At 38.7% G+C, this 26,541-nt stretch overlaps 1 protein-coding gene across 7 annotated transcripts in view; it reads left to right on the top strand.

Moving 5' to 3' along the window:
* Spt20 (transcription factor Spt20 homolog) overlaps window positions 1-26,541 on the top strand; it is a 444,696-nt gene that overhangs the window by 374,074 nt on the left and 44,081 nt on the right. For all 7 annotated transcript variants that reach the window (XM_090405995.1, XM_090405992.1, XM_090405994.1 and 4 more), the window contains exon 20: window positions 11,944-12,138. In XM_090405995.1, coding sequence (XP_090262121.1) covers window positions 11,944-12,138 — 195 coding nt within the window. The remainder of the gene's footprint in view (window positions 1-11,943; window positions 12,139-26,541) is intronic.

Below are 26,541 nucleotides of genomic sequence, written 5' to 3'. Positions count from 1 at the left end.
CAAGATCCAATTAGAATACCAAGAGACCTTTGGATCTCAGATTCAACATGGGATTTGATTGATAGGAGGCAGCTGGAGAAACAAAGAGACTGAAGAATGAGAAGTCAAAAATATATCAAGCATGACAAGGAGAATTATTATGCTAAGATATGTGAAAAGATAGAGTTCCAGATGAGGAGTCACAATTATAATGGGATGTTTGGTAGCTTAAGCAAAAGTTTAAGCCAAAATTGAATCTTATCAAAGACAAGAATGGAATAGTACTAACAACAGAATTGAAAATTAAAAACAGGTAGAAATGGTACTGTGAGAAAGTGTACAGCAGAGAGATTAAGGGAAATATGGAAGAGTCCTCTTACCAGGAAAATTTTGCAGTATAGTTCTAAAGCCTTTTAAGAACCTGTTGCTTAAATGCAGAAGGGAAAAAAAATGTTTATAAGGATGATTATCATGAATATTACCTAATCCTAATTTTCAACAATAAAAAATTATATGTAAGTTTCATTTTGTTTTCATGCATCTGGTGACACCTTTAATTTTCAGTTTTGTAGAACTTCTATTAACTTTTCTAGTACTGAATTATGAAGTATGTTAGTCACTTTTGACAATTTCAGAGTATCTTAAAAAAAGCAAAAACAAATTTTATTTACCTGCTTGATTACATTTACACATTTCAGCAAAACATTATAGAACGTAACTGTCAGTCAGTAAACTTTTCAGACTAAATGTAAATTAATTATCCGATGAGATATTATGTTCCTGAGATCATAACTGGCACATATAGAACCTTTACTGTTGTCATATAAGTACAAAAACCACAAATGTGGAAATGTATATAAGCATGCTTACAAAGTAAATATGAAGGACTTCCAGAAAGTAAGTTCTGATGAGCTGTCAGAGAAACAAAAATATGCTTACAAAAAAAACTTTATTGGAAATTAAAGTAGACATCTTTCACTACTTTTCTGCATAATTTCTGCTGTTGTTCAGGCACTTATCATAACAGGGCACCAAGAGTTGTATACTTTTGTCGTAGAAGGTTGTTGCTTGGGACACAAACCACGTATTGATTGCGTCTTTGACCTCGTCATCGTTGTCTTGAAATCCTCGGCCACCAAGGAAAGATTTCAGATGTTTGAACAGGTGAAAGTCCCTTGGCATGAGGTCAGGACTATATGGGGGATGATGGAATTGTTCCCAGCTGAAGGTGGTGAGGAGTTGTTGTGTTACGCCGGCAGTTATCATGAATCAAAACAAAGCCCCTGGTAAGCATAACGTCGTTTATTCTGGATTGCACGACACAATTTCTTAAGTGTTTGGCAGTACATACTCGCGTTGATTATGGAGTGGAGCCTTGACCCAAGAAGCCTACCTGCAAAATTCCTTGTCTCCTCCAAAACACAGTGCACATGATTTTCCGAGTGGTAAGCCCCTGGTAAGCATAACGTTGTTTATTCTGGATTGCACGACGCAATTTCTTAAGTGTTTGGCAGTACACACTCGCGTTGATTGTGGAGTGGAGCCTTGACCCAAGAAGCCTACCTGCAAAATTCCTCGTCTCCCCCAAAATACAGTGCACATGATTTTCCGAGTGGAAACCGTTGTCTTCAATTTCGTCTTGACTGGTGATGAGGTGTGCCTCCACTCCATGGACTGTTGTTTGGATTCAGGGATTGTGTGCAATACCCAAGTCTCGTCCCTAGTGACAAGTCTGCTCAGGAAAGCATCACCATCCTCATTGTAGCGTGTCAAGAATTCTAACACACTGCCCAGCCGATTCACTTTGTGTTGTTCTGTAAGCAACTTCGGTATCCAGCGTGCACACAATTTCCGATAATTCAGTTTCTCCGACACAATTTCACGAAGACGTGAACGTGAAACTTCTGAAAATTGCAGTGAGAGTGACGTCATAGTAAATCCCTTATTCTGTCGAATCTTCTTTTCAATTGAACACACCAAATCATCAGTCACCTAAAGATGGTCGCCAGCTCCGTTCATCATCGTACCTATCTTCGTACCATTGAATCACTCATTGCATGTTCTCCATAAACCTCAATAATTTGCCGATGAATTTCAGCTGCTTTAACATTCCTTGCATTCAAGAAATGGATAACTGACCTAATTTCACATGCGGCAGGTGATTCAATTTTCTTAGACATTATAAACACACACACCAAGAAGCGTACGCACTGCGAGAATGTCTGAAAATGGCACCAAGGCTTTGCTAAGGAATCAACAAACTCAGCACACATGTGCACCATTGTGATCACAGCACTGCAGTGAAAATGTTTAAAAACAGAACTTACTTTTTGGACGTCCCTTGTAATTCCATCTACCATGGAAATGTGCATTATCACTCAGCTGACTTCAAAGGACAAAAACTAAGTGAAAAGATTAGAAGACAGTAAAATTGTGACATTCTAAATTATTATAAATGCTGTGTCATTATATGTTAAAAGATTTGTTTTTTACAGAGAAAACCATAAGTATGGAAACAAAGCATTCATTCTGTGAAGTAATTTTTAACTAAAATTATGAATTTAGATAATTCATGATTATCTGGACTAAAAAATGCACTTTCAGCTTAAGCAAAATGAACAAAAATCAAATAATAATTCAAAGAATACTTTTTACAGATAGTTACAATATTTATGTGGTTATGTAAATATCATATCTGTTTGTATTGTTTTTTACCCATTGATGCCCCCTTTTTTCTGATAAAAATTATATACATTATGTACGATACAGAGGTTTCTCTTAGTTTGTCCTGCCACTAACAACAAACTTTAAATATAAAAGGAGAACAAATATAAAAATATATTGTGTGTGTGTGTGTATATATATATATATATATATATATATATATATATATATACACACACACACACACACACACACACACACACACACAGTCATACTCCGACTTACACGAATCCGGAGTTATGCGGTTTCTTATATGTACGTATTCCCGTCACACCTCACCACTAGTCATATCTTTCCGGCTTCGGCCGCATTCGCCAGTGTCACACATGCTGTGAACAAGCACTGACGTGTTTCACACAGTCTCCATTCATATATGATTTTTATAGTCCACAAACCTTGTGATTGTTTAATGTTATGTTCTTGATAAAAATTTTATCACATAAAAAAGAATAATGTTGCCCAAAAGAAGCAAGTCCAATTCTTGGACAGCTAGCAAGAAAAGAAAAACATTCAAAGCGTACTACACACACCGTTCGTTTGCAAGTCTGAATGAAGCTATGAGAAAAAATGAGCAACTGTCTGTTAAAAAGTTTTGGAAACGGTTTAATGTTTTAGATGCTGTTTATTATTTTAACGGTATAATAGAACACAGAAACTAAGTAAATAATTAATTTATTAACTTGATGCTGATATTTCGCTGGTGTTATAACCAGCATCTTCAGAGCACAAAAACACTGTTTGTCACAATACGCGAGACTAAAACAACATGGTGTACTTGAACAAAATTGTAGCAGCAACACAAAGACTAGAGTCCTGATTTTGGCGCCCTCTATCTGGAAAAAAAAAAAAAAAAAAAGCTTTCATATATTACTAGAGTCCTAGAAAAGCGCTAGTTTTTTCTTAATATGATTGTCTCCCAGATCTTCGGCAAGTTAATACAGCCATATTTGTTGAGATTTGGTGTGTGTTTTAGGGCTTCTGTCGCCTCTAAGAACAATCTCTCTGATTTATACGGGTTTCTGTGTAGTACTTTTGTGTTTTTCCAGTTGATCCTGTGTGCAGGGGTATCCAGAGCATGGTCTGCTAGGCCCGACTTCCCATAATGATAATTCCAGACGTATCTTTTATGTTCGCTGATGCGGATGTTCACAGTTCTTCCTGTTTGACCGTAGTAGGCTTGATTGCATGAGCAGGGTACTTGGTAGACTCCTGGATGTGATAAAGGAGGAATGCTGTCCTTGGGTGAGCGAATGAGGGTGGCTAATTTGCTACATGGTCTGAATGTAGTGCATAGTTTATGTTTATTGAGAATTCTTGAGATCTTTTCGGATGTGCCTTTAATGTAAGGGATGGTGACTGTTTTGTTGTAGTTCTCTGTGGTGGATGGTGGGAGGGGTTTCTTAGGAGTGTTTAGTATTTTGTTTATTTTATGTGGATTGTAGCCGTTGCCCAAGAAGGTGTGGCGTAAGTGAGTCAGTTCAGCAGTAAGAGCCTTGTCATTGGAACAGATTGCTCTCGCTCTATGGGTTAGCGTTTTTAATATGCCATATTGTTGAGAAGGATGATGGTGTGACTATTTGTGTAAGTATCTGCCTGTATGTGTGGGTTTTCTAAAAACTGAAAATGATAAGGTACCATCTGGGAGACGTGTGATGAGTGTATCCAGGAAGGGCAGACAGTTGTTGGCTTCCAGTTCCATAGTAAAGTGGATTTTTGGATGTTGGCTATTTAAATGTGCTAAGAATGTTTTCAATGTCTCAGGGCCATGTGGCCAAATAGCAAGCACATCATCAACATAGCATAGCCAAAGTGTTGGTTTGAGAGTGGCTGTATTGATTGCTTGTTTTTCCAGGTGTTCTATGTAAAAGTTGGCTAAGGGGGGTAAAGGGGGGAGCCCATTGCTGTCCCATCAATTTGTTTGTATATTTTCCCTTTCCATGTGAAATATCCTTCATGTATTGTGAATTTGAATAGTTCAAATATATCAGTGGGGAAGTGTGACTTCAGTAGATTAAGGGTTTCTATTAGTGGTACATTTGTGAATAGTGAAGTGATGTCAAAGCTTACTATTAAGTCTGAGCTTTTTAGGGTAAGGTGTTGTAAGATGCTTTTTAGGTGTGTTGAATTTATTTGGATATATTTGAACTATTCAAATTCACAATACATGCAGGATATTTCCCATGGAAAGGGAAAATATACAAACAAATTGATGGGACAGCCATGGGCTCCCCCCTTCCCCCCCCCCTAGCCAACTTTTACATAGAACACCTGGAAAAACAAGCAATCAATACAGCCACTCTCAAACCAACACTTTGGCTATGCTATGTTGATGATGTGCTTGCTATTTGGCCACATGGCCCTGAGACATTGAAAACATTCTTAGCACATTTAAATAGCTAACATCCAAAAATCCACTTTACTATGGAACTGTAAGCCAACAACTGTCTGCCCTTCCTGGATACACTCATCACACGTCTCCCAGATGGTACCTTATCATTTTCAGTTTTTAGAAAACCCACACATACAGGCAGATACTTACACAAACAGTCACACCATCATCCTTCTCAACAATATGGCATATTAAAAACGCTAACCCATAGAGTGAGAGCAATCTGTTCCAATGACAAGGCTCTTACTGCTGAACTGACTCACTTACGCCACACCTTCTTGGCCAATGGCTACAATCCACATAAAATTAACAAAATACTAAACACTCCTAAGAAACCCCTCCCACCATCCACCACAGAGAACTACAACAAAACAGTCACCATCCCTTACATTAAAGGCACATCCAAAAAGATCTCAAGAATTCTCAATAAACATAAACTACGCACTACATTCAAACTATGTAGCAAATTAGCCACCCTCATCCGCTCACCCAAGGACAGCATTCCTCCTTTATCACATCCAGGAGTCTACCAAGTACCCTGCTCATGCAATCAAGCCTACTACGGTCAAACAGGAAGAACTGTGAACATCCGCATCAGCGAACATAAAAGATACGTCCGGAATTATCATTATGGGAAGTTGGGCCTAGCAAACCATGCTCTGAATACCCCTGCACACAGGATCAACTGGAAAAACACAAAAGTACTACACAGAAACCCGTATAAATCAGAGAGATTGTTCTTAGAGACGACAGAAGCCCTAAAACACACTCCAAATCTCAACAAATATGGCTGTATTAACTTGCCGAAGATCTGGGAGACAGTCATATTAAGAAAAAACTAGCACTTTTCTAGGACTCTAGTAATATATGATTGCTTTTTTTTTTTTTTTTTCAGATAGAGGGCGCCAAAATCAGGACTCTAGTCTTTGTGTTGCTGCTACAATTTTGTTTAAGTACACCATGTTGTTTTAGTCTCGCGTATTGTGACAAACAGTGTTTTTGTGCTCTGAAGATGCTGGTTATAACACCAGCGAAATATCATTATCAAGTTAATAAATTATTTATTTACTTAGTTTCTGTGTTCTATTATACCGTTAAAATAATAAACAACATGTTCAACGAACACATAAGTCTATCCACACGTTTAAGGATTCTTCACGGAGACGATATGGTACGCAAGACACGACAATATGCTAAGTGGAAGTTGAAATTGGCGCGGCAACTAAACAGGTTAGCCTTCTTAAAGAGGTGCCGAGACACCAAATTAATACCGAACTGTTTTAAAATCAAAAACAAGTTCCACTCGGCCAAAGCCCAACGCATCTATAAACGAGCGAGTGTAGCGCTTTTATGTGAACAGATTAACACCACTCGCCTGGAATTAGCAAAAGCAAATGCAACATCAGCGCATTACGAGAATCACTGCATAATATTCTAAATACGGAACTTTGACAGATCTTAGAGAACATCACCAACGCAACGGCAAAAAAAGAATTCGACAGAGTCAAAAACCGGCACCAAAATAAGTTTGAAAATCTCCAACAACGGAACACCATACAACGACTGCAATTACAACAAGACCTCGTCGTCGTGAATCTATCGTCACTCACCTTAAGCAAAGAAGCCACGACTGCTTTAAGTCGAGGACACAACTTTGCCATAACTCCCAAGCAAGTTCCAAAAGCCGAAATAATGGCGTCCATCAAACGAGGAATATACGACCTGCCTCAAACAATAGCTAACAACATACGTTTAGATGTGGCCAACATCCTAATCAAGTCCAAGCCTCCCAAAAATAATATCCCACATAAGGAATTCATTGCTATAAAAGAGCTACACAACAACAGCCAGATTACCATAACAAAAGCAGACAAAGGAAATGCAACCGTGGTGATGGACACAACTGAATATGAAAACAAAATGCACACACTATTACAAGATCAGTCAACATACAAAATTATAGATCGCAATCCCACCAACACACAAAAGAATAAGGCACGAAAATTATTGAAAAAAGTCACTTCCTGGCCCAAAGACACAGTTAACAAACTCAAACCCTTCCATGTTAAAACACCGAGGATCTATGGGGCACCAAAAATTCACAAACAAGGCACACCCCTACTCCCAATTGTGGACAGTATAAATAGTCCCACATACAAACTGGCTAGACATTTAGCGAAGCTACTAGCCACTCTCACAAACGATTCTCCCTCCTTTGTCAAAAATTCAACACACCTAAAAAGCATCTTACAACACCTTACCCTAAAAAGCTCAGACTTAATAGTAAGCTTTGACATCACTTCACTATTCACAAATGTACCACTAATAGAAACTCTCAATCTACTGAAGTCACACTTCCCCCCTGATATATTTGAACTATTCAAATTCACAATACATGCAGGATTTTTCACATGGAAAGGGAAAATATACAAACAAATTGATGGGACAGCCATGGGCTCCCCCCTTTCTACCACCTTAGCCAACTTTTACATAGAACACCTGGAAAAACAAGCAATCAATACAGCCACTCTCAAACCAACACTTTGGCTACGCTATGTTGATGATGTGCTTGCTACTTGGCCACATGGCCCTGAGACATTGAAAACATTCTTAGCACATTTAAATAGCCAACATCCAAAAATCCACTTTACTATGGAACTGGAAGCCAACAACTGTCTGCCCTTCTTGGATACACTCATCACACATCTCCCAGATGGTTCCTTATCAATTTCAGTTTTTAGAAAACCCACACATACAGGCAGATACTTACACAAACAATCACGCCATCATCCTTCTCAACAATATGGCATATTAAAAACTAACCCATAGAGCGAGAGCAATCTGTTCCAATGACAAGGTTCTTACTGTTGAACTGACTCACTTACGCCACACCTTCTTGGCCAACGGCTACAATCCACATAAAATTAAAAAAATACTAAACACTCCTAAGAAACCCCTCCCACCATCCACCACAGAGAACTACAACAAAACAGTCACCATCCCTTACATTAAAGGCACATCCGAAAAGATCTCAAGAATTCTCAATAAACATAAACTACGCACTACATTCAGACCATGTAGCAAATTAGCCACCCTCATCCGCTCACCCAAGGACAGCATTCCTCCTTTATCACATCCAGGAGTCTACCAAGTACCCTGCTCATGCAATCAAGCCTACTACGGTCAAACAGGAAGAACTGTGAACATCTGCATCAGCGAACATAAAAGATACTTCCGGAATTATCATTATGGGAAGTCGGGCCTAGCAGACCATGCTCTGGATACCCCTGCACACAGGATCAACTGGAAAAACACAAAAGTACTACACAGAAACCCGTATAAATCAGAGAGATTGTTCTTAGAGGCAACAGAAGCCCTAAAACACACTCCAAATCTCAACAAATATGGCTGTATTAACTTGCCGAAGATCTGGGAGACAGTTATATTAAGAAAAAACTAGCACTTTTCTAGGACTCTAGTAATATATGATAGCTTTTTTTTTCTTTTCTTTTTTTTCAGATAGAGGGTGCCAAAATCAGGACTCTAGTCTTTGTGTTGCTGCTACAATTTTGTTTAAGTACACCATGTTGTTTTAGTCTCACGTATTGTGACAAACAGTGCTTTTGTGCTCTGAAGATGCTGGTTATAACACCAGCGAAATATCAACATCAAGTTAATAAATTAATTATTTACTTAGTTTCTGTGTTCTATTATACCTTTAAAATAATAAACAACATGTTCGACGAACACATAAGTCTGTCCACACGTTTTAGATGCTGTAAGGATTATCGGAGATTCTTGGGGTGACTCCGTTATCGGAGACTCATTCGCTACTGAAGAGACCGAAACCTCAGATCCAGTTTTACCAGAAAAGCACATGATAATTGCATAATTAGCAAAAGGTCTCAGCTTAATTAAGAAAGGTTTACAGATTTTGAAGGACACATATTCTAACGAGGAACGAATTGTAGCCACAAGGCAAGGAATAAAAAAAATCAATAGCTTGCTATGAAGAAATTTTGTGTGACAAGAAAAAGACATTATGCCATCAGATGAATCTATTAGATTTTATGAAACCATCGACATCGAAATAACTTTCTTTTTTTTTTATGTACGAAAAACTACAATTATGATTATATTTCTTAAAAAATATAGGTGTTTTTGTAAACCTTTGGTCCCAATTGTATGTTTTGTATATAAAAATTACATGCAAAATTATACCCCAAGTTATAAGAATTCGACTTACACGCTTTTCGTTGGTCCTACCTACTGCATAACTTTGGGTTATCACTGTATATATATATATATATATGGTTTAGTTTATATGATATCTGTATTTAAAATTAGAGATAATGCATCTCTTATAAAATTCGTACTAGCACTATTTGCATTAGCACTACCTCTATTAAATTATTATTATTATGTAACACCTCCAGGTAGTCTAAAGACTCATCGAGAGAGGACACCTGCTCTACAGCTCCATTTCCACTACCTGCAACTGCCTTCATCATATACACAATGCCATCCATCTACTGCTGACCACCACTAGTATTTTTACAGACAGTCACAAACATCCATGTCCACCGCAGGATTCGAACCTGCAACCTTTTGGCTGGAGAGCGTATACGTTAACCACTCAGCCAACCAAGTTGGCATTTTATATTTTACATAATATTACTCCTCCCATTATTAACAGCAGAAACCTATGTATCTCATTGGAAGTAGCCTGTCCGTTCACAGCACTAGCCTGCCCGAAGAAAGAGTGTTCTAAGTTTAATTCTAGTTGCCGACAAGAGGAATAAGGAAAGATAATTAATACCACAGCCACAGAGGCGTTAAATAAAACTCCTTCCCCATATTAATACTCGCTGAAATGAACCCCACCCCTCTTGCTTTTGCTAGAGAGAGAGAGAGGTGGGAATGTGAAGATCTAATAAATTGCAGTACAGCTAAGCAAATAAATAATTTTTTATTCACTCAGCAATGTGCCCCTCCACATACACATACCACTGAGACCCCCCCCCTTTCAGGAATATGTGGAAGAATACTGACATTGACCTAGAAGCATTCAAAAGTGTTTGCATTAGATTCATTTTAATATACTACCTAGCAGCCACTCTGCAGAATATATGTTTTAAATCTGCAACTTTGTGTGTTAATATAACTTGACATAAGTTCGAAACACATCACTCATATTGCGTGCTAAAATTGTGGAGATAAAGTAAACCAGGACTTTACTCTGAAATCCAAATATAGTTTTTGCCACTACTGGCTTCCAGTAAGCAAATTGGTAGTGGTATTACACTGAGAAATGAAACTTATCTACTACTTAGTGATGATTAGAACTGTAGAGGTTTGGCCTTTTTTCTGAGGAGTGTGAGAACCACATCTGAACTCATGATTATGTTAGTTCACTCCTAAATATATTCCTCCAGTGATGATTTGTTGCCTGTTTCTGGTGTATTATTTAGGACTACTAATATATCGACCAACATTTGGGCAAGCGGAGGATTTGGTTGTTGTAGAGCAGCTAGAGACTTCTGAGGTTTAGTTTCTAGGCATTAGAGCCTATTTGTCTATCCCATTTGTCTATTAATGTGTTAACATAACTTGACATAACCCTTTTAACCTTTTAGATAAGTTTAAATGTATACTTTTAGTTACCAGTGCTTATTGTATCTCGTGTAGTGAAAGAAAAATAAATATATCACCTCACTATTTAAATGAAGGGGATATTAAATCCCACATTGTTTTAAAACTGAATAAGAAACTCAAAGATTGGAATCAGAGATTTAAGTAACTTAATGGGTGCACCTTTTTGACAACTCGTATAGCAGAGTATATAAGTTCTTTTCTCTATACCCTTTGGTATTAATTTGGTCTAGCTACTCACTGATGAAGCTTCAATAAAGGCTGAAACCGGTCTGGGTAGTGACCCTCCACCATAATGTAATAACAGCATACATTTCCTAGGAAATGTGTTTTACATTATGGAAAATACCAAGAATAGCAATCAGAACTTTACCACCTTTGCTACGAGTTGCCCAAGTTTGTACTACATGCATTAGCTCACGCTAGTAGTCACCAATACTTTTATAGTTTACTATACTATATTCGGCATGAAACTCTGATTCCAATCTTTGAGTTTCTTATTCAGTTTTAAAACAATGTGGTATTTAATATCCCCTTAATTTAAATAATGTTTATTTTGCCGAAATGAAGCCTATTGGCTCTTTATATATCACCTCACTTTCTACTTGCATCATTAGTGACTAGTATGCCTCATCAGATTTTTATTAGAAAGGCACAACCTCTGGAATATTTGCAGAAGAACATTAGCATTCAAGGTGAAAAAGTGTGTGATGGGTGGAAAAGTGCTGAAACCTGCTGTTCACAGTAAATGCTCAGAATTGTTCTGAAAAGATGTGTTGTTTTGCATAATGATAATATTCATTAACCTAATTTCAGTCCAGGCAGAAATTGAAGCATTTCAGGAACTTGAATATGTAATTCTTCTCTATCCATCCTACAGTCCAGTTGTTATAAATGATTAATACCTTTTTTTTTAAATATTCAATAACAAATTTAAAAAAAAAAAAAAAAAAGATTTTTAATGTAATGATCAAAGAAATGGTATACCTACTTGGCTTTGAGACAGAAATTTTCTCAAACAGCATTAGGAAACACAGAGTGATTTAAGTTTTTGGAAAAGTGAAAGAAACGTTCGAAAAACAGGTCTTAAAAAACAGGTTTGTATATCTTACTTTATGAATTTAATTTAAAAAATCTTGCCTTTACTTTTTCAATTGGCTCTTAAATTTTTTTAAGATTTTTTTTTTTTTATGTCCTAGGTATCATTGGCAAGTATGAATGTATCTCAGAGTATTGCAGTACCTATATCATTGACTATGGTGAACTCAGGTCAGTCAACCTTCCTTACATCACCTGCTGGTGTGATGGTTAGTTCTGTTCCAGCACTTAGTCATGGAAACAATGCTATCACAACTAGTTCAACCCCCACAACCATAACAGTTTCAACTCTTCAGGTACAATTATCATATAATAAGATTATTATACTCATCAAAATTAAAAACTTTTTTTTTCTCATTTGGTACACCTTGTTTTAATAAAATCCTTAAATTATCTTTAGTAGCATACCAAAGAAGATTTAAAGATTTTAAATCTTCCTTAGTGCAACTCTTCCAATTAGTACAGATTTCTTTCAGCTTCTTTGTGATTTTCACATTTTTCAATAAAAAATAAAATAAAATACTGCTAAGCTGTTAATTTCCATTAGAAATTTTATATATCCCAATTTACCATACACTTTATTTGTTAGTTTTCATAACAGTGGTGATATACTGTTGTTATCTACTAGTGTGGTGAAGCTAACAGAAATTTGTTACTTAATATGTGATCCATTTGAATGTTTCTTTGCTATTCAAATGAATTCTGATATTAGAATTTTAATATAGCGTCACTACTTTATGTTTGAAAATAAATGAATTACATTCATTTATTTTCAAACATAAATGTAAATGAATGTCCACATGGTTAGCCTAGTGGCTTTGCTCTTTGCAACCATATGCCTGGGGAAGGAATGTCCTAGGTTCGATTCCCGTTGACGACGTGAGAAGCTTAAGGATCTTTCTCAACCATAGCCAAGTTCGCTGGTCTTGGGCATGGACAGCAGGGTTTTTTCCACCAGTTTATCTGGGGGTTTTTCATCCCACAAGCAGGCAAACCGGTCCCCATGAACACACAGGCTACAGTCAAAGGATATAGTACTGCAAGGAAGGCAACAGTTTCCACCTTGCTCATAATCATTTCCCTAGTATGGTAGTATATAGCTAACCCCACCAGCCATATGGCTGAGGGAATAGAATGTAATTAATGGAGAACATTGTCTATATTATGTTAAAGATACCAAGTAATTTTAAACCTTACTCCATTTTTTCCAAGTAAGCAAACAGACAAAATGTCAAGTTTGCACCTGCAATATATGCAAGACTAGCTGATCCCACAGGTAGTGCAAGACCAAGGCAACTCGTGGTAGACTCCACGAGTCTACCACAAGGTAGGCTCCACTACGTGGTAGGCTCCACCTCTACCACGAGTTGCCTTGGTCTTGCACTACCTGTGGGATCAGCTAGTCTTGCATATGTTGCAGGTGCAAACTTGACATTTTGTCTGTTTGCTTACTTGGAAAAAATGGAGTAAAACCAGGTTTAAAATTACTTGGTATCTTTAACATAACTATACCCAAGTTAAAAATACTTTCAACATTGTCTATAGCTTATCACAGATATCTCATAATCATATATTGCTAGGGATAAGAAAGAGTAACGTGAAGTTATGTAAAAAGTATTTATATAAATATAAAATTACAGTAAATTTTATTACATAAAGCATTTAGTAATAGTTTTTATTACTTTGCATTCACAACAAAATGTGCTGAATTTAAGATATGTTTCTGGGCCAAACACAAGCTTGCAGCATGAGCACTTTTATTAGCCTTCTTGAGAACTTTCACTGTCATTTCCCTCTTCCCCTCCCTTTTTTTATTTCTTGAGCATCTCACATTTGAGGTATTTCACAGTAAAGCAGTAACAGTCATTAACTACTGTACTGTAACTGTACACTAGTTTGTCAGCTTGGTTGGTTAACATACCCATTTCCATCTAAACATATTATGGGATTGACTCCCACTGTGCACATTGATTTTCATAATTGTTTTTAGATGGAGATGAATTTAATCACATGGTGTGAGACCACTCCATTTTGAAGGCCTCGAGTGGTTTGGAAATGTTTTGTTTGGTCTCTAGAATTTGCCAATTGTGTAAAAAATAAATTAAAATACAAAAATGATTAAAAAAAAAAAGAAATTATTAGCCTGCACATGGTGTTCTAAGGTGCCATAGGTGTATGACCTTTCATGGATGAGATACACATAAAGAGGGGGGGGGGGGATCATATAGATATCATATCTTCTAAAGGACTTTTTAGCTTTCCTTTGTAAGTTTAACCATACTGTTATTATTATCCTCTCATTCTCAGAGTTGGCAAGTTTCCTCTGATGGTTAACCAAGTCATTCTACACCTACCAACTACTGAATTAGGAGCCTTTATATAGATGTACATAAACATTACTTCAATCAGTATATATGCAAAATACTTTGTCACATGCATCACCACGTGTTCTAGGCAACTATTCAAGAATACCGTAGTCAGTAATCGTCAATAGTATTGATGACAATGGGAAAAACAAAGAATCTTTCGGAGTTCGATAAAGGGTTTATTGTGGGTGCCATCTGGTTGGAGCCACGATTTTGAAAACAGTCAAGTTGACTGGTTTCTCAAAAGGTAAGATATACCAGGTGTTTAATCAGTGGAAAAATAATCTGCATTACTTGTCTATGCAGACGAGATGTAATTGTCATCCTAAGACAGTCTGTTAGGAACGAGATTGCTGTCATCTGAGAAGACTTGTATGGACAAACAGAATTTCCTGTGTGCAACAATTGACAAAGCATTTAATGAGGCTGTTCCTGGCCCATATCTCACTGAACTCTGCACAGGGAATTGAAGAGAATTGGTATTGGTAGTTGCATGCCTATATGGAGACCACTGATTTCTGCAAAGAACCAGAAAGTTTGTCGACAGTTATGGTACACCTTGTTTTGTACTCAATGATTGGTGGTGATCATGTTGGAGGTTTAATGGAATATTTACAGCAGTGGAAAAGGATTAAAACTAATTTTAATGCTTCCAATGTTTCATCTCATTCACTGAGACATCTTCAGGGATTACTAATAACTTTTGTAACAACACACTCAAATACAACAGAATACTAAGTGAAACACATAGGAGATCTAAAGTCCTAAAGAGGACCTTGACACTCTTAAAAAACGTTTTTTCTTCCAATAAAAAATGTTTTTCCTTTTGATATCTTAGATCTCTTTTCTTTTACCATCAATTCTAGTTATTTTTCTTTGAAGAACAAAATTTACAAACAGATAGAGGGAACCACTATGATGGCTTCCCTCTCTCACCCCCTTCTTGCCAATTTTTACATGGAAAATTTTGAAAAATAAGCCATAGACTCAGCTCCTCTCAAACCTTCTTATTAATGGCCCAGACACATTAGACTCCTTCCTCGGTCACCTCAATAGTCTACATCCAAGAATCCAGTTTATGATGGAAAAGGAAAATAACAATAGTTTACCTTTCCTAGACACCTTGGTAGCACGCCTTGCTAATGGTAACCTTTCCTTCTCTGTATATAGAAAACCTACTTACATAGGCAGATAAATTCACAACCCCTTCCATCTCCACCACTCTCAACAATATGGCATTATTAAAACTCTAACCAATAGAGCCCACAATCGTTGTTCCAGTGGAATCTCTGTTTCAACTAGACTCAACCATATACACGACACTTAACTTTCCAATGGCTACAGCAATTACAGAATTAAAAAAAAATAATCAGTTCCTCCCCCGTTCCCCAGCCATCTCTTCAGAAGGACTTCAGAAATGCCATCACCATATCCTACATCTGTGGCATATAAATAACCAGAAAAAATAGCCAGGTCCTTAAAAAAGTACAATTTCAAGCCCCACTGTAAACTTAGTGCATTATCAAAGAGCAAAAGAGCTTTGAAAGCTAAGTTATTTCTCTTGCAATAAGCTTCAACTGCCAGACAAAAATAAGACAAACCAATCTTTGAATAGGCTTTGGGTAACCCAAGCCTTCTGATTGACCCACCAAATTACAGGTAAAGAGTTCTTGTTACATCCTTTTAAACCCCTCCATGTGGGGCACCTGTTCATGGTGGAGGGGACCTCCCAGTGATGGTACTGGTCCTTTTCATTCTTCCTCTTTTCCTTTGCTTTTCTTCCCTTATTCTTTGCTCTACTATTCCTGAGTCTTTTCACTATCCTTTTTCCAGACCACCATCACTGGGATCCAATGCCATGTTTGCCATGCAGTGCGACCCGTGGACATCCAGAAAGGGAGGGAGGATCCTGGTAGTCTTTCACCACTTTGGCCCCTGCTTCGGGAAGACGGACGGTCCTGGATGGCCCAGCCAGGATCAATCGGCTAGTGGGCTTGCATGCAAGGGTCAATGGTGTTACAGTAAGTCTCCCACCCAATGGTCCGTGGTCAGGATCCTAGGCTTGGTATAGTGTCCAGGGTATCCTTGGCGTTCCACTCCTGAGTACAGTCATTGCTTGCCAGGCAGTGGGCATCCATGTGTGACCCTGTGGGGGGTGGGGGAGCTCTGGCACCAAACCAAAAACTCCTTGAGCATGAATTCTTCATCCTCAAATATTTCAGGTGCCCTAACAATCCCAACCAAATACTGATACCATAGATACAGCATATGGAAACAGAAGTAAGAAACAAAAAGTACACGATACTAGTATAAATGTACCAACATTTTTAATAATTCATGCTACAGGTGAAAAACCAATAGGGAAAATGTCACCCTTCTTTACTCAAAAGGGTTTAGAAGGACTTGCAGGAACTCCCAAAACTGTTATGAAATTGCGTTCTGGAGATGTCCTTGTGGAAACATTATTATTATTATTATTATTATTATTAAACAAGACCTCATGGAGTCAGACTCATCTAGGAGGTCCTTTTATCTCACACACATCTCATCATACCGTGTCTTAAACTCATTCAAACTCCTTGCAGACACCACACTCTCAGGCAAGGCATTCCAATCACTCACAACTCTGCACGAAAAAAACCTGCCTCTCACTCCCTTACTCACACCCTCTTTATACAGTTTCCAGGGATGACCTCTGGTTCTCCCCTGATCTCCCACTATTCTCTGTAGAACTTCTCCAGCATTGATCCTATAACAACCCCTTACCAACTTGTAGGTCTCTATCATATCTCCCCTCTTCCTTCTCTCCACGAGACTCTGCAAATTACATCTTTTCAATCTTTCCTCATACTCAACATTCCAGAGGTCAGAAACTACCTTAGTCAGTCGCCTTTGGACCCTTTCCAACATCTCTTCATCCTTCTGAAAACCCGGTGACCAAATCTGGGCACAATAGTCCATGTGTGGCCTAATCAAAGCCTTATACAATAGAACAAGTATCTCCCTACTTTTACACATCAGTGTCCTCCGCATCATTCCCAGAAGTCTTTGTGTTGTCTTCACAATTTTGGCGATGTGTCCCTTAAATTTTAGATCCTTATCCACTATCACCCCCAGATCTCTTATTTCCTCTACTTCCAGCAGTATATTCTCACCAAGCATAAATTCTGCATCCCATCTTCGTTTTCCAAATTTTAAAACCTTACATTTTGCAACATTGAACTCGCATCCCCATTTGCTTGCCCAATCACTCAATTTATTCAAGTCTTCTTGCAAGGCCACAACATCTTCACTACTCTTTATGGTTCGTCCCAACTTTGCATCATCTGCAAACAACTGAATATCTCCATCCAAATCTTCGCCAATATCATTAATATACAAGTTAAATAGTAATGGCCCTAAAACAGACCCCTGAGGCACTCCACTAGTGACTTTCCTTTTCCTGGATATCGCACCCCCATACACAACTTGTTGATACCTATCAGATAGCCAGTCTCCCATCCAATGCACTAATCTAATATCCAACCCCATCTGCTCTAGTTTGACTGTCCACTTATCATGAGGTACTCTATCAAAAGCTTTTGCGAAATCCAAGTATATTACTGTGTATCCTTCTCCTCTGTCCAAGGAAGCAGTCACTTTATTGTAATAAGTAAGTAGATTACTAAAACATGACCTCCCTTTAGCAAATCCATGCTGTCCATCAAAGATTATACCATTGTTGTCAACCCAACTCTGGATCCTAGTTCTCACAAGCTTCTCCAACAACTTAACCACAACACCTGACACACAGATAGGCCTATAGTTTGATGCTTGAGTTCAATCACCTCCTTTATGAAGTGGCACAATCTTGCCCTCCTTCCACTCTTTAGGAACTTGACCAAGTGCAAGACTCGTATTAAAAAAATATGTCAAGGTAGGTGTCAACTCTCTGGCACACTCCTTCAGAATACGCGGTGATATATTATCAAGTCCCACAGCCTTATTTACATCTAGTTTACTCAACTCCCCAAACACCTCTTGCTCACTTACAGTCAGTCTCTCCTCCCCATCATCAGCTGCTCTTAATCTCTCCATGAAGTCACATTCACAAGATTGAAAGATCTTTATGAACTGCTCATTAAGTATCTCCACCACACATTCTGCAACAGCTGTCTTTATACCATTTCCTCCAATCAATGTCATCCTTCCATAATCATTCTTTCTTTTGCTAGCTACATATCGAAAGAACTCCCTAGGATTCTTTTTGGCTTCGTTAGCTAACTGCTGTTCATTCCTCACCAACCAAGTCAACCTCCTTGCCTGGTCTTTGTAGACCTCATGAAATTGGTTACTTCCACTTCTCTTATGCTGCCTCCACAATTCCCTTTTTTTCTGTATTGCATGCTTAATCTCTCTATTCATCCATCTCACACCTACCTTATTTAACCTTCTCTCCCGTGGTATACATTTAGACATTGCATCTACTAAATAGTTTTTGAAAATCCCCTAAGCTGCATTGATCTCTTTTCCAGCTAACTCCTCATTCCATGCTACATCTGCAAGCCGTCTCCTGAGCTCTTCATAATCACCCCCCCCCTGTAGTTCTACATATACCCTTTTTTCACAGGGGTCCTTGCACTGCTGGAAACCACCCAGGTAATCACCTCATGGTCACTTTCCCCAATTGGTGGATGATTTGACACCTCGTTTATAATTACATCCTCCGATGAGATGACCAAATCCAAGACCCTTAATCCTCGTGTGCCCTCTGTTACATACTGTCTGAGGTAGTTATCCCTCAAAAACTCAAGAAACTCATTTTCTTTACTTCCAGTCGCTATCTCTTCATTCCAGTCTATATTGACAATAATGAAAATCACCCATAATGATCATCCTTTTCTTATTTGCTTGGCTTATTTGACTATACATTTCACTATCACCACCATCCACATTACCAGGTCTATAACAACATCCCACCAAGTATTTGATTCTATTCACCTCTATCTCATACCATACTGCCTCAAAACCACTGGCCCTATTTCCCTCTTGCATCTCTACCTTGTATGGACATAACTCTTTCTCTATCATCAATAGCACTCCCCCTCCCTTTTTATCCCTTCTATCCTCACGAAACACATCATACCTTTCCATCTCTATTCCTGTCAGGATGTCATCCTCATCTAACCATGTCTCACTTATTCCAACAATCTCTGGGTGCACAGACGCAATTAGTGCAACCATTTCATCCGCCTTGTTTCTTATACTTCTTGCATTGGTATACAAACACAACAACTCATTCCTGGATCTACAGCTAGTTCCACTGATACCATTCATTCGATGTGATCTCTCCATGCTGGACTGGGGCCATTTCCCTTTCTGCCTCTTCATTTTAGAACCCTTCGCAATAACATCTGTTTCCTCTTGATCCCTGGTCATCCCATTACTTTCCTGCCTACACATGCTCTCACCTCCTCTTGGAGCATCCACCTTTCTCACGCTGTGTACCCCTGTCCAACCTGAGCCTTCCCGTTTCCTTGCTCCTCTTGCACACTCATTCTCTCATTTTCTATACTCATGCCACTCACTTCCCCATTCATTTCCACTTCTTCAATCTCTCCTGCTCTTCTACATCACTCTCCTCTCGATCTGATTCATTCTCTATATTCACTTCTCTACCTTCCAGCAGCAGTCTCTCCAAGTGACTCACACCATAACCACTCAAATGCAGTCCATCGCTCCCATACAGCTCACTTCGTCCCTCAAACTCATTCCACACATTAACAAACTGTACTCCCATCTCCTCACACATTTCAGCCAGAATATCATTCATAATCCTTGCTCTCTGCCTCATTTCACCACAATCATACCTAGGCAACACACTGACCACCCTTCCTATCACACTATTCTCTTTTATCTTTCCAAGCAGTCTCCTGACATTCATTTTGACATGCTCTTTGTTCTCTCTCAAATCATTTGTACCAATTAATACAATTAACTCTTTTGCTCGCTCCCGCCTCATATTCAATGCCTCAATCACTCTTCTCATTTTCCCGCCTGGAAAACATACCCTGTGGATTTTATCCTCTAGCACACCTTTAATAATGGAGTTGCCATACAATGCCACTCGCTCATCTTTCGTTAACTCTTTCATGCCATCATGATTTATTTTAATAGTTTTGACCTGAATTCTCTTAATTTCATTCCGCATCCATTTCATTTTAAAGTTTATTTTTCACTTGGTTAGAGTATAATAAATTTCTCTTCAGTGGGAGCTCCCACTGAAGAGACCTCAATAAAGGTCGAAACTAGTCTGGGTAGTGGCCCTTCCCTTAATGCATAACATTAGACATATCCGCAAGGAGATGTGTTTTGCATTATAGGAGATACTGAGACAGGAGTGTTGGTAACTTGCTCCACCTTTGCAACGATTTACTGGTGTTGTACCACCTTACCCCAGTCCTGAAGATACTTTCAGGCACAAACTTTGTTTGCTCACACTTGGATAAAGGATTAAACTAAATTTATTATTATCCATTTCATTTCTTGCCTCATCCAATCCAGTTCACCTTCTGAACCTCGCGACACATTTTCTCTATCATTAAATCTTTCTAATTTTCTAACTCTCGACCCCCTCCTCTCACTTCCCCTCTCATTCATCCTTCTTTGTTTCCGTACTTTCGGTCCAACATACGTCCAACTTTCACTATCATTCTTCTCACTTTCACTCTCATTTATCTTTCTTTGTTTCCGTACTTTCGGACTAACATGCATCCAACTTTTGCTATCATTCTTCTCACTTTTACTGTCATTCATATTTCTTTGTTTCAGTATTTTTGGTCCAACATGCGTCGAACTTTCGCCATCATTCATTCTTTTTTCGCTATCATTTATTCTTTCGATTTTTTTTACTTGCGATTTCTGCATCACGCAATCAGCAGTATTCTGAGAAACTATTGAGAGCAACAATGGATGGAATAGAAATTACAGTAACACCTCATAAAACTTGATTCATGTAGAGGAGTGATATCAGAATGGGATCTCCTTGATGTTCTTGATGAGAAGATATGTTCAGAACTTAATGATCAAGGAGCGATGGTTGCCTAGTTCCAACCAAGAACATCTTCCTTACTTTTGATACACCTAAACCTCCAACATCTGTAAAAGTAGGGTATCTCAGCTGCCCTGTTAGAATATATGTCTCTAACCCACTGAGATGCTTTAAATGTCAGAGATATGGACATGCCCAAATTGTCTGTTATGGTTCTACTACCTGTTCCCGATATGGTAGTAAAGAACATGATAACAAATTTTGCTGTGCAAAAAAAAGCTAAATGTGTCAACTGTTAGGGAAATCATTCAGCTTACTCTCATTCATGTCAGAAATGGAAAGACAAAAAAAGAAATACAAAGAATGAAAACAGAGCAAAACATAACATATCAGGATGCAAAAAGAAAACTAGCCACTATCACACCTGCTCTGAGCTCCTCTTATGCTGAGAAGGTAACAATTAAGAGAGTATCAACAGCAACTCAAACTTGTATGTCTGTTCCACCATCCGATAATTTCACCATACCTGCACCTTATGATTGCGAGTACTTCTCTGTTGAGTGCATCAATCGTATGACCTATGGCCTTACTCCAGAGATAGCTCCAAAAATGGTCCCACTCGACGAAAACCCACTTGTCAAAAAAATTCTGACAAAGATATAACTTAAAGATAAACCACCGGACACTCCAACAGAAAAAATGGATACATCGGTACCCACTGAAAGTAAACTACAGCTACCAACTAACACTAACACATCAGACATATTGAATACCCTACCAGAGGAAGAGATGGACACTGGCCATCCATACTTCCCCAAAACAATTGATCAATATAAATATGACAAAGGTAAGCCCTCAACCTCCCAGAAACCAGAGAAGTCTATAAAATCAAAACAATAGGAAAATTTTTACAACGGAACTGTTGTGGATTTTGCCAGACTGTCGATGATATCAAGATTTTGTTGCAGAAACACAAACCTTTCTGTTTCTGTCTATATGAAACGTGCTTACGACCCAATGAGGACCCTACCTCTAGGAATTTCACTATTTTACACAAGAACAGAACTGGAGGGAGGAGTAGCTATCCTAGTGTGCAGTCATATTCCTTTCCATCATGTCCAACTTAATACTGCTCTGGAAGCAGTAGTGATTTGCTTCTCTGTGGGATTTCTTATTACAGTATGTTCTTATTTACCCCCAAGTGCTGAGTTAAATGAAATTGAACTTGATAACCTTATCTCACAACTGCCTGAACCCATACTTTAATGGTCACAATACTCTATGGGGTAGTGCAACACTAATAGATAAGATCGAATCATTGAAAGAATCCTTGATAATAACCTCATCCTTTTAAATAATAAACTCAATACTTTTTTCTATATGCCTACCCATTCATATTCTGCAATTGATCTTACAATCTGCTCCTGTTCCATTCTTCCACTGCTGATGTGGGACGTTGAAGAAAATGTATATTATTATTATTATTATTACTACTACTACTACGGGCAACTCCAAGGAGTCCTTAGACTCATCAAGGGAGGCCCTAAACATCATTTCCACACAACTATTCGACATTCTCACAGTATCTATCATACCTTGCCTTGAACTCATTCACTGTCATAGCACCCACAACAGACTCTGGCAGCTTATTCCACTCATTTACCACTCTAAAAGTAAAGAACCCAGCTCTAACACCCTTATTAACCATACTCTTGCCCAGCTTCCATAGATGTCCCCTAGTCCTCCCACCACCAGTCCTGATCTCAAAAATATCCTCTGAATTAATCCTATAGAAACCCTTCAGCAATTTGAATGTCTCAATCATATCTGCTCTTTTCTGCCTATCAACCAATTTCTGCAACCCACAAATCTTCAACTTGTTCTCATAAGGTTCATTCCATAGACCTGCTATCATCTTGGTCACTCGCCTCTAGATCCTCTCAACCTCCTCCCCATCAAGAAGAAACCTAGGTGACCAAATCTGGGCACAGTAGTCAAGATGAGGTCTTATCAAGGCTTGGTACAGAGGAACAATAACTTGCTTATCTCTGCTCGTCAAAGTATTCTTCAGCAACCAAGTGATTTGATGAGCTGATTTAGCCATTTTTGCAATGTGCCCCCCTAAATTTCAATTCCTTATCCACCAACACTCCCAAGTACCTGGCCTCATCAATCTCCCAAGTACAGTTCCACCAATGTGGTATACTGCTGCTAATCTTTTCACCCCAAAATGCATAACCTTACATTTTGTCACATTAAATTGACATCCATTCTTCTTAGCCCAGACCTTCAATCTATCCAAATCATCCTGCAAGATTTTGACATCTTCTGCATTCACTATGCAAGTGATCACTTTCCTGTTCTTTGCACAATGTCTTCACAGGAACCATGTTCACCCACACGGATACCTATATGGAAAATGGACCAGGCTGACTGGAACACTTTTTCTTATCTTGCAAAATTTAATGCTGACACCATCAGTCAAACATCTATCAATGAAGCAGTAAAGTATATAACAGAGTGCATTGTGCAGGCATCCCAAAAACATCATCTCAGTTTCCACTCTATCCAAAACCTTGGTGGAACCCAGAATATCAGACAGCCAAAAAAGACCAACACAGAGCATGGGATATATTTCGTAGATATCCCACCACATCAAACCTTATAGCTTTCAAACATGCTCCAGCCAAAGCACGCTATGTGAGACATCAGAGTCAAAAGCAATCATGGATCCAATTTACATCAGTTAATCAAATGACCAGTCCGAAAATTGCATGGGATAAAATCCAGAAAAATGAAAGGCAGATATAAAACACATTATTTGTCTACCTTAGACCATAATGTGTATGGAGACTCGTTAGTACAAGGTGTGTTAGTAGAGGATTTGACAAAATCGTACCAACCTGGTGCGACCATAAAGGACGTAACTGTGTCTATTAGAGAGCAAAAGGAAAGGGTGAAAGAAATGATTGTTGTGGCAGGTACGAATGATTTGAAAGGAGATAAAATGGAAATGATAGAAGACCTGAATGAATTGTTTGAGGTAGCAAAAGAAAAGAGTGAGAGAGTTAGAATGATTAGTCTTTTGCCACGGTATGACAGTGAAATGTTTAAAAGGAGGGCTATAATTGCAAACGACTTTATGCGTGGGTTATGTATGACGAGTGGTGTGGAATTTGTGGATGTGTGGAGTGAGTTTGATGGGCGAAAGGATCTATATAAGATGGATGGCTTGCATTTGAATGGTTACGGTGTAAGAAGACTTGAGAAAGTGTTGCTGAATGTACTGGATGTGCAAATTCAGGGAAACTAGATTTGTTAGGGGGGGGGGGGGGGAGTAGAGATACAGTCCTTATGGAGGCAGTTGATTGTAAGAATGAATATAATATGCCAGAGCAAATGAGGACAAATCTGAGTGGGATAGTTAATATAAGGCATCAAGGTAGGGTTGGGGCTAATGGGGATCTTAAATTCATGTACACTAATACTAGGAGTATTAGGAACAAGAAGGAAGAGTTTTTGGCCATGGTTGGCACTTCCAGACCACAGGTTATAGGTATTAGTGAAACATGGCTGACTGTAGATGATATAACTAGTGGGATTGAATGTGATGGGTATAGTGTGTTCAGGAATGACAGAAAGAATAAAATGGGGGGAGGAGTATTGTTGATGATAGCTGATGAGCTCCAGCCAAGGAGAATAGAAGTTGAATTGCAGGATAGAGAAAAGAGCACATTTGAGGCCATTTGGTGTGAGATTGTGGCTAGCAGAACTAAATATACAATTGGGTGCTGCTATAGACCAGGTGATGGAAAAGATGGTGGTGACAGTATGCACAAGCAAATAGAAGAAATGGGTGGAAGGAGGGTGATTATTATGGGAGATTTCAACTATGGTCGCATTGATTGGAGTGAGGAGAGGACACACGGGAGGAAGGAACTGGATTTTATGCGGTTATTAAGGGATAACTATCTGCAACAGCATGTAATGGAAAATACTAGGGGTCAGAGAGTGCTTGACCTAGTAATTACATCTGAGGATTTGGCTGTAACAAATATGACCACATTGCCACCAATCGGTGAGAGTGATCATAGGGTCTTAACTTGGGAGGTGGCTAAAGGTGTAGAATTTTCAATTAAGACAGGGTACGTGTGGAATTATCGGGCTGGAAAGTATGACAAACTTTGGAGTTTGATTGGTTCAGTGTCGTGGCATGTACAACTGCAAGGACTAGAAGTTGATAGTGCATGGGAGGTAGTTAAGAAGTGCTTGCATGAAGCAATGGCTGACTGTATACCTAGAGTCCGAATAATAAATCAAGTAGGGGTTAAATGGATGAATAACACCATTAAGCTTGAGTTGCAAAAAAAGAAACAACTATGGAGGGAATTTAAGGAGAAGGGTGACCGGCAGGCACATGAACGGTATAAAGCGCAGGCCAGAAGGGTGACGAGTGTGGTAAGAAAAGCAAAAAAGGATTACGAAAGAACATTGGCCATGCAGGCTAAAGAGAATCCTAAACAGTTTTTTAGATATGTAGCAAGTAAAAGGAAAAATGTACATGGCAGATTGATTTTAAAGAATGCCGATGGTAGGGAGGTAACTGAATCAGTTGAGATAGTTGAGTTACTGAGTGAGCACTTTGCAAAAGTATATCATCCAGGTGGTGACATTGCAGAAACGAATAAACCAGTAGATTATACGGGAATTGTGGTTAATGAAGTGGAGGTGAGTAGTCTATTGCATAACCTCAATGTCAATACATCTGTGGGATTGGATGGTATACCAGCTCGTGTTGTACGAGAAGCAGCTAAAGAATTGTCAGTACCCTTGACCATTTTGTTTAATTTGAGTCTCGGGTCTGGGTTAGTCCCGAGCAGGTGGAAAGAGGGGAAAATAGTTCCACTGCATAAAGGTGGTTCCAAGACTGCTGTTGTAAATTACCGACCGATTAGCATATTAGGAATCATTGTCAAGGTCTTAGAGAAAATAGTCAAGAGGAAAATACAAGATTGGATAGAAGAAAATGGGATACTGTATCGGGGACAGCATGGTTTTGTGAAGGGTAGGTCATGCCTCAGTAACTTGCTCACGTATTATGACACAGTGACGGCTGAACTGGATAAGGGTAATGGGTTTACGGTGATTCTACTGGACCTTGCCAAGGCCTTTGACAGGATTCCACATGGAATTCTAATCAGTAAATTGCAGCATATGGGAATGGACATAGGGTTGGTGAGATGGATAGGAGGGTGGTTGACGGAGAGATATCAGAGAGTGGTTTACTCGGGAGTAGAGTCCAC

This window comes from Typopeltis vanoorti, chromosome 16 (assembly GCF_054136105.1).
Source record: "Typopeltis vanoorti isolate ZY-2024b chromosome 16, IOZ_Tvanoo_1.0, whole genome shotgun sequence".
Taxonomy (NCBI): Eukaryota; Metazoa; Arthropoda; class Arachnida; order Uropygi; family Thelyphonidae; genus Typopeltis; species Typopeltis vanoorti.
The sequence above is the reverse complement of the archived record's forward strand: the minus strand, read 5'-3'. Positions and strand labels throughout refer to the sequence as shown.